We start from the raw sequence: 9598 nt of genomic DNA, 5'->3' as shown, positions 1-9598 counted from the left end.
AAGTAATCCTTCAATTATATTCTACTTTAATCAGACTATTCGTCTTTCAGGCAACTGTCCTAAATGAACATGGGCCTCCAGAAGAACACTACCTTCTCTGTTTACATTTATATCTACGTCAAACACATTAAAAAGAGGAATCACTACTCAGCCATAAAAAGGAACGAAATTGGGTCATCTGTAGAGACGTGGATGGATCTAGAGACTCACACAGAGTGAAGTCAGAAAGAGAAAAACAAATATCATACATTAACGCATATATGTGGAACCTAGAAAAATGGTACAGATGAACCGGTTTGCAGGGCAGAAATTGAGACACAGATGCAAAGGACAAACGTATGGACACCAAGTGGGGGAAGTGGCGGGGGCGGGGATGAACTGGGAGATTGGGATTGACATGTATACACTAACATGTATAAAATGGATGACTAATAAGAACCTGCTATATAAAAAAATAAATTAAATAAAATAAAATAAAAAAAGAGGAATCACCCTTGTTCCCTCAGGGGGTCTTCAAACCCGAAACAGACCGAGTCATGGGCCTCCTACGGACATCTTCATAATCAACAAACACAGAATTATAGTGGGCTGCATGTCCTCACTCCACTGACTTGGGTACTTTAAAATCCACGGTATGGTTAGTTATGAATTCTTTTATCGGCTCCAGATTGAATATAGCCTGTGGAGATGCCGAGATGTTTCCAGAAACAAACACCATTTCCGCACGGACGCCCTATCTCCGGCAATCACCCGGAAGCCTAGGAGGTATCCGGCCCCACAGCGATCCGGTAAAAGCCCTGGCTTAGCGGAGGCGGGCGGGAGAATCTATGTCCTTCTTAGAACCGTTTTCTCTAAATACTCTTAAACCAACAGCTCTTTACGAAACATAGTCTTCATCCCGTGAAGGCCAAGTTCTCGCGAGACGACAAGACCCGCCGGATAGCGTAATCGCGCATTGCGCCTGCGCGCGCTGGGGCAGCCCGCACTTCCGCCCGAGGGGTGTTGCGACTCACAGCAGCTTCGCGTCCTGGGTGGTGACGTACCTGTTTTTTCTCGGCTAGGTCTGCAGCAACGGACGGAGGCCCGCTGAGCTGCGGAGTTGCAGAATCTGGCGTTCGGAGCTGCGGTTCTTGGCGAGATTTCGCGTTGCCCGTCCTGAGCCATTTCACCGATAATCAGCGGATCGCTTTGCCAAGTGCCGGGAAGAACAAAGGAATTCGGAAGGAGACGCTCGGCTCCCGGCCACCTTGCTCTGAGTGGCTTCCTTTTCCGCTCGCGCCTGTCCGGACAAACTGGACTTATAACCGTCACTGGATTGTAAGTACCCGAGGCGAAGAGAGCTCACTACGCCCCGCTTTTTGCGTATCTTTGTTCCGGGAGAGTTTGTGGATTGGGAGTATCTGCTGAGCCTTACTTTCTGTGCCGAAAACCGTTCCGTAGGAGCCGCCATTTGCTTTCCCTGCGTTGTCCTGCAGCGGCATCTAGAGGTTGGAACTTGGTATTGCAGCTAATAGATTTAAATGGACCTGAGTAAGGCAATGTGTCAGTAACGACTGGTATTGTCACAGCATATTTAGAAAGACTTGGGGCTTAATTCAGAATAGACGCTTAGTTGCTGTTCTACCTAGAACTCTTCGTAATTAAAGACTTCAATTTATAAAGAACTGGACTTTCTGTTGAAATAGCTGAAATTTTTTAGTGCAACAAGTGGTTATTAGAGAAAAAGTGAGTCACAAAGAAATAAAGATGAGTAAGAGCAAAGATGATGCTCCTCACGAACTAGAGAGCCAGTTTATCTTACGCCTACCTCCGGAGTATGCCTCTACTGTGAGGCGGGCGGTACAGTCTGGTCATGTCAACCTGAAGGACAGACTGTCAATTGAGTTACACCCTGATGGGCGTCATGGAATTGTCAGAGTGGACCGGGTCCCACTGGCGTCAAAATTGGTAGATCTGCCATGTGTTACGGAAAGTTTGAAAACCATTGATAAAAAAACCTTTTACAAGACAGCTGATGTCTGTCAGATGCTTGTCTCTACAGTTGATGGTGATCTCTATCCTCCTGTTGAGGAACCAGTTGCCTCTGCTGATCCCAAAGCAAGCAAGAAAAAGGATAAGGACAAAGAGAAAAAGTTTATATGGAACCATGGAATTACTCTGCCTCTAAAAAATGTCAGAAAGAGAAGGTTCCGTAAGACAGCAAAGAAGAAGTATATTGAGTCTCCAGATGTGGAAAAAGAAGTAAAGCGGTTGCTGAGCACAGATGCTGAAGCTGTCAGTACCCGTTGGGAAATAATTGCTGAAGATGAAACAAAAGAAACAGAAAATCAAGGCCTTGATATCGCTTCCCCAGGAATGTCTGGCCACAGGCAGGGCCATGACTCATTAGAACATGATGAGCTTCGGGAGATATTCAATGATCTCAGCAGCAGCAGTGAAGATGAAGATGAGACACAGCATCAAGATGAAGAAGATATAAACATCATTGACACTGAGGAAGATCTGGAAAGGCAGCTACAGGACAAGCTAAATGAATCAGATGAACAACACCAAGAAAACGAGGGAACTAATCAGCTGGTTATGGGAATTCAGAAACAGATTGATAACATGAAAGGCAAGCTCCAGGAGACCCAGGACAGGGCAAAGCGACAGGAGGATCTCATCATGAAAGTGGAAAACCTGGCTCTCAAGAACAGATTTCAGGCTGTGCTGGATGAACTGAAACAAAAGGAAGACCGAGAAAAGGAGCAGCTCAGCTCTTTGCAAGAAGAGCTAGAATCACTCCTAGAGAAGTGAAGAGAGTTTTGATACTTAATTTCATTCCTGACAGTGGTCAGCCTTGAAAGGAAAACTTTGTTTTCATCACCTGGACTAGATAGTAAAACTTTGCAGTAGTTCCCAATTTCCTCCACTGCCTTCTATTGGATTTGTCTTGTAGACAAATATAATTGTGAATTTCTATCTCATTTGTCTTTTCGAACCACTTTGGTGGGTGTTTGTCCTGTAGGAAGTAGGAATGTATAGACAGATAAATGTAGGGAAGTTGTAGGATTAGCGGAGTGAACAGTTCAGTTTAGTAATTTATCACAGCTTCACTGCAGGACTTTGCTGCTGTTTCTCCATTTACCAGAAGCTGCCATTGCTACTCTGTGATGCCATCTGAGATAAATTAGTAGAGTCTAGTCTGGTGGCAGTGAAGTTTGTTTACATATGTTTTGCCATGCTGTAGCTATTTTCCCAGTTATTCAAAGCAGTTTTCCACATTTTGCATTGCAAATCATTTCATAAAGTTGTTTTAACAAATAAAAGCAAGTAATTTTCACCTTATAATGTGTCTTGCTCTTTTAGGGGTAGTGGGTATAAGATCCTCTTCTGAAGTGGTTTCTTTTTGGGGTTTAATGGACTGACCAATTGGATTCTGTTTTGTAGGAAAAGAAGCAGTTGTGTTAGAATTTAAGAAAAAGAGGAACAGCAGAGGCAAAGAAATGGGGAAATGTCATCTTTGCATTATGTTTCCAATCCACCTGCTCCATTTGGAGGTCAGGAAATAACGTTCTTAAACTATCCTAAACTCTTTTTTTTCAGCTTGATCTCACCACATTCTCTCACTATTTTCAATCTTGAGCTTATTTACATTTTTTTCAAGGAGTTTAATTACTACTCTTTCTCTATAATAGTCTATTGGGATAAATACTATTATGCATCTATCATACCAAAGTCTTAAGTTACCTGTTGCTCGTGTCCTCACTAGACTGTAAATTCACTGAGATTAGGTACTTTGCCTTGTTAGTCACTGTAAACTTAACTAAAGAAGAGTAAAGAGATTAAAATCACAAGGTCAGGAGATGTGGTGCCTGGGTTTGTATCCTAGTTCAGTGACCTAGTTGAGATTGATCTAGGGCAAGTAAATTAATCTGTTGGTTTCAGTTTCCTCATCTCTAAAATGGAGGTGATAATATTACCTACCTCAGGGCCCTTGAGTTGTTGGCTATTGAGTTGATACATATAAGGACTTAGAACAATTCCTAGAATAAAAGCAAACTATTATTGCCTATTTACTAGGGTCTGAACATACAGGGATTAAAAATTTGAATTAAAGACTGATTGAAATGGTAGAAAAGTGTGTGAAGAAACAGCTGCTTTAAATGGGGTTGACTGATTTCAAATTAAAGAATCACTCTAAATCAAAGTTTATAAATTACAGCAGAAACAAAGTTTGCTTCAAGTACATCCACAGCATAAGCAAACTGAGTCCGTTTACTACTGTAGCTTTGTTTTTTATTTGATTCATTTACAGCTTGGTTTTGCATAAATATTAAAACCTCCATAATGAAGAGTAATTATCTGTTATGTCAGCTTCAAAAGAGAAAAACTTAACTGAAGAAGATTGGGATCCATTTCCCTTCATGTAAATCCAGAGTTACCAAAGAAGACTCACTTTTCTCACAGCTCCCTTGCCTGATGAATGTGACGTATAGTTGGGCTACGGTTTTCAATATTTCTGAGTTCATGAATGGAAGTTGAATTTTTTTAATTAGTGTTTTAAAATATTATAAGAAAAAACTCACTGAAAATTTTAAGCAGTGCAGAAATTTTACAAATTCTTAATTTTATTCACTCCCCGATTGCCGGTCACTTAGGTTGTTCCATTTGAAATTTGCTATTACACAGAATGCTGCAATAAGCATGTCAGTGTGGCCTCTGTTTTGCATTATTTCTATAGATTAGGTAAATGGGATCTTTATGTTCACATCTAAATGTCATAAAGCCTGACATTTTGAATTTGTAGATCAAATGTTAGAGACAAAAAAATTTGGATAAATTGTGACAAATCATGTCTCTGAAGGACTGTCTTGAACTTTGCTTAAACTTTTATTACCTAGTAAGAATTGTGTGAAAACACAGACTAGGAAGACTGCTTACCACACAGCAGGTATATTGGCCTTCTTTCTGTATTTCAAATGCCCAGCTCTTTCACACTACAGAGCTTTACTTATATTACACTTACATTTCCCTTTTCCTGGAACAGTCTCCAGATACTCTCATGGCTAGCTTTTTGTTACTCAGCCCTCAGCTCAAACCTTACTTTCTCTGGTAATCCTATCTGGCTACTCAATCTGATTGCTAGGGAACGTGTGATGTGGGTGTGCATCTTGTTAAGGGTGGTGGTCTTCACTGAAAATTTGGAAGTTCCTTTGCTATTATTTTCCATGTATGCGTGGGAGTACATGTGCTCCAAGTCCAGCTGTTTAAATATATTTCATGGAACTTGAGATCTGTGTATTATTGCACAACTATGTCTGATAATTCAGTGAAGTTACAGACCATTTCCCTATTAATGCCCTCATGATCCCTGGTGCTGATTACTAACTTGGTTTCTCCAAAACATATACATATATGAATTTAATGCAAAAGCATTTGATGATTTATTGTAGTATCCTGCATCTCTTGTGTTCGTAAAAACTCAGTATGTGCTTTTAAAAAATAAACAATGGGGGCTTCCCTGGTGGCGCAGTGGTTGAGGGTCTGCCTGCTAGTGCGGGGGACACGGGTTCGGGCCCTGGTCTGGGAAGATCCCACATGCCGTGGAGCGGCTGGGCCCGTGAGCCACAACTACTGAGCCTGCGCGTCTGGAGCCTGTGCCCCGCAACGGGAGGGGCCGCGATAGTGAAAGGCCCGCGCACCGCGATGAAGAGCGGTCCCCGCACCGCGATGAAGAGTGGCCCCCACTTGCCGTAACCGGAGAAAGCCCTCGCACGAACTGAAGACCCAGCGCAGCCAAATAAATAAATAAATAAATAAATAAATAAATAAATAAATAAATAAAGTAGCAAAAAAAAAATAAACAATGAACCATAGGTAATTAATTGACAGTTTTAAAATACCAAAACATTTTTTAAAAACCCTCAAATGTGAGGGACTTCCCTGGTGGTGCAGTGGTTAAGAATCCACCTGCCAATGCAGGGGACACAGGTTCGAGCCCTGGTCCGGGAAGATCCCACATGCTGTGGAGCAACTAAGCCCGTGTGCCACAACTACTGAAGCCCGTGCACCTAGAGCCCATGCTCTGCCAAAACAGAAGCCAGCACAATGAGAAGCCCGTGCACCGCAGCAAAGAGTAGCCCCCGCTTGCCGCAACGACAGAAAGCCCGAGCGTAGCAACAAAGACCCAATGCAGCCAAAAGTAAGTAAATAAATTTTATTTTTAAAAAACCATCAAATGTGATACGACATTTAAAAAATTTAAATTTAAAAAAGTAAAAATTTTTTTTTCTAGTTTAAAATGGCACCTTGTTCTCATGAATCTCTTTTCTCTGTCAAATAGCCTGCTAATATAACATAGTAACCCCCAAGGGCAAGGAAAATAGGAGATCAGACAACAGTGGATGAGAGATGTCAATGTTTTCAGAAGGCCAAAGCAGATGAAGAAACGATAAATTAATTCAGAGATCACAGAAAGTTACATGCTAAATGTCTGCAAGGAGGTATACCAAGGAGAAACAAACCCACTTGATATAGACACTGAGGCTCAGTTTTTGCAGGCAGTTTCCAAGGAAGAGGGAAGGTGTGAGGCTAGAAACAGGATTCATTAATGTCTGTGTTCAGGGACTTCCCTGGCAGTCCAGTGGTTAGGACTCTGGGCTTCCACTGCAGGGGGCACAGGTTCCATCCCTGGTCTGGGAACTCAGATCCTGCATGCCATGTGGCACAGCCAAAGAAAATAGTAAGATAAAATCTGTGCTCAGAGCTGTTGGATGTCCAGGAGCCCTATCTCACTCAAGCCAGATGACTTTTCCTTACCCATCCCACAGACAGAAAGTTTATTTTCTGGGTAAATTGAACCAAAGAAGGCACAGATGGAGGCTGGGGGTCCATAGCATTGAACAAGGGAATTGTGTGAAAGTCTGTTTTCTGACTGCAGGATGTCAACCCTCTTCTCCCACTTGGTGTCATTAAATCAGTACCCAAGGTAAACACCACCCGCACCCCCCCTCCCCCGCAAACACACACAGACACACACACAGTCAAGATTGGAAGATTATTCTCTGAAGAAACCATGTGGTACCAGAGAAAAGAAATCCAGATACATTTGGGCACTCTCCAAAGAAAAGGCCAAGTCACTATTTACTACAATGAAGTCTACCTGTTGACAAACCGTATCCATGCACAATCTGCTTTTAGGTGCCTCACTTTTAAATATTAACTGATAGCCAAAGAATCAGACAAGGAAAGCTTTCTAAATGAAAGAATCATTTTAGCATACTTTCTGCCCCCTCCACCATTTTGTTTTTACCCCCAAAGTAAAATACCGCCTAGGGCTTAAAATGTAAACTTTAAGAGAATTCGTTCCAACGCTGGGATTATAAGCATCTGGGAGGATAAGTGTGTCCTGACAGCGGTACCCTCACTGATGCCCCAAACTGCATCTTGCCTACTAGGCCTGTAGTCAGTTATATCCAGAACTTCTGCTGCATAAAGCTGCATGGCTCCTCGGCAAGAACCCCGAGACTTAGCACGCACAGAGCGCTAGAGCCACACAGGTCTTTTATATCAAGTTTTTAAGCTGTATATAAATGTTTTCCAAAGCGATTGTACAAGGCCTTGACTTACCTCTAGAAGTAACGAGGGCCCTGCGTCCCACCAGCTCGCAGGGCTTCAGGCCAGGATCCCCGGCGATGTTACCACGAAATAGGGGATCTGCCCGCCTCCGGCCTCCCCCGGCGTACCCTCGGCGAGCAAAGAGCGACACCTGGAGAGGCGCGGCGGCCCGCACCTTTGTGGAGCCGCCATTCCTCTCCGGAGACGATTAAGGGTTTTCTGATCCGAAGGAGCCACCGATTGTCAGGTAAAACCCCCCAAGTGTTTGTTCATTTTCCCTATTTTAAACCTTTGTCTCTGTAGATTGACCCTTTGACCCCAGGCGCGATCAAGCACCTCCCATTTTGTTTTGCCGGGAGTTGGGAGGCGGGGGTCTCTAGCCGAACAGGAAGGCATGTCTTCCTCCGCCGCAGCAGCGCCTAGAGTTTCTGGCCGTAATCGCAGGAATTTATCGGACAGCTTTCTATTGCTGTATTGAGATTCATTAGAAGTGTTTCTCTAGTCTGCCCCGGGGCCCGCAGGCGCTGGGACGGCCGGGCGGCGCGGAGCGAGCGGGCGGGCGGCTGACGGGTTTAGGGCGCAGACGCGGCGGCTGCAGGGTGCCAGGAGAGGTGCGCGCGGGCCCGCGGGCCGGGGGTTATTGCAGTGCGTGGGGAGGGCGGCCCGCGGCCTAGTGTGGAGTTAAGCGGCTTCTCCCGCCCCGCAGAGAGAGCCAAGAGCAGGCGGGACACGGGACGCCCTCCTAAGCTCCAGAGAGTTCCCTTCCTCGGAGACCAGCAGAGAGTGGGCGAACATGAAATCCAATCCTGCCATCCAAGCCGCCATCGACCTCACCGCGGGGGCCCTTGGGGGCACAGCATGCGTCCTGACCGGGCAGCCCTTCGACACAATGAAGGTGAAGATGCAGACGTTCCCTGGCCTGTACAAGGGCCTCGCCGACTGTGGCCTGAAGACGTACTCCCAGGTGGGCTTGCAGGGCTTCTACAAAGGGACCGGGCCAGCGCTGATGGCCTACGTCGCCGAGAACTCAGTCCTCTTCTTGTGCTACGGCTTCTGCCAACAATTCGTGAGGAAAGTGGTTGGATTGGACAAGCAGGCGAAGCTGAATGATCTGCAGACTGCGGCCGCCGGTTCCGTCGCCTCTGCGTTTGCCGCGCTGGCCCTGTGCCCCACTGAGCTCGTGAAGTGCCGGCTGCAGACCATGCACGAACTGGAGATGTCAGGGAGGATAGCAAAAAGCCATAATACAGTTTGGTCCGTCGTGAAGAGTATCCTTAGAAAGGATGGCCCCTTGGGCTTCTACCACGGACTCACGAGCACTCTATTTCAAGTAGTACCAGGCTATTTCTTCTTCTTCGGTGGCTATGAACTGAGCCGATCGTTTTTTGCCTCGGATGGATCAAAAGATGAACTAGGCCCTGTCCCCTTGATGTTAAGCGGTGGAATTGCTGGAATTTGCCTTTGGCTTGTCATATACCCAGTGGATTGTATCAAATCCAGAATTCAGGTTCTTTCCATGTTTGGAAAACAGGCAGGATTTATCAGAACTCTTTTTAAGTGTTGTGAAAAACGAAGGAGTAGCAGCTTTATATTCTGGTCTGAAAGCTACTTTGATTCGAGCGTTCCCTGCCAATGCGGCACTATTTTTGGCTTATGAATACAGCAGGAAGATGATGATGAGCCAGTTTGAAGCACACTGAAGTGTCTTGGTGAATCTGGATCCAAGTACACGCCTTTGAGGACTATAATTTAACTCAGAGTTTCATGGAGCACTGGACCAGTGTGGTATTATTTTTGACTTCATGGGAACTTTGCTTTTGTCTTCCCTGCTTATATGCTAAATCTTAACCTTTATGGAAGAACCTCTACTTTATATCATATAATTTCTGCCCATAATTGTATTGAAATAGAAAAGTTGCTGCTCTTGTGTTTGGTGAGATAATACAGGGTGAGTGGGTGGCCGTATGTACCTAATCTGAAAAGCTAAATATAGTTGTAT

At 44.7% G+C, this 9598-nt stretch overlaps 1 protein-coding gene and 1 pseudogene across 1 annotated transcript; both read left to right on the top strand.

The window, feature by feature from the left end:
• The first annotated feature begins 973 nt into the window (after positions 1–973).
• On the top strand, positions 974–3330 carry LOC130707340 (transcription initiation factor TFIID subunit 7). The gene has a single exon (XM_057541497.1). The coding sequence runs from the start codon at positions 1747–1749 to the stop codon at positions 2794–2796; it is 1050 nt and encodes a 349-aa protein (XP_057397480.1). The 5' UTR covers positions 974–1746; the 3' UTR covers positions 2797–3330.
• A 2651-nt stretch (positions 3331–5981) lies between these two features.
• Positions 5982–9598, top strand: LOC130707291 (mitochondrial ornithine transporter 2-like; annotated as a pseudogene).

The sequence above is a fragment of the Balaenoptera acutorostrata genome, chromosome 2, assembly GCF_949987535.1.
Source record: "Balaenoptera acutorostrata chromosome 2, mBalAcu1.1, whole genome shotgun sequence".
Taxonomy (NCBI): Eukaryota; Metazoa; Chordata; class Mammalia; order Artiodactyla; family Balaenopteridae; genus Balaenoptera; species Balaenoptera acutorostrata.
The sequence above is the reverse complement of the archived record's forward strand: the minus strand, read 5'-3'. Positions and strand labels throughout refer to the sequence as shown.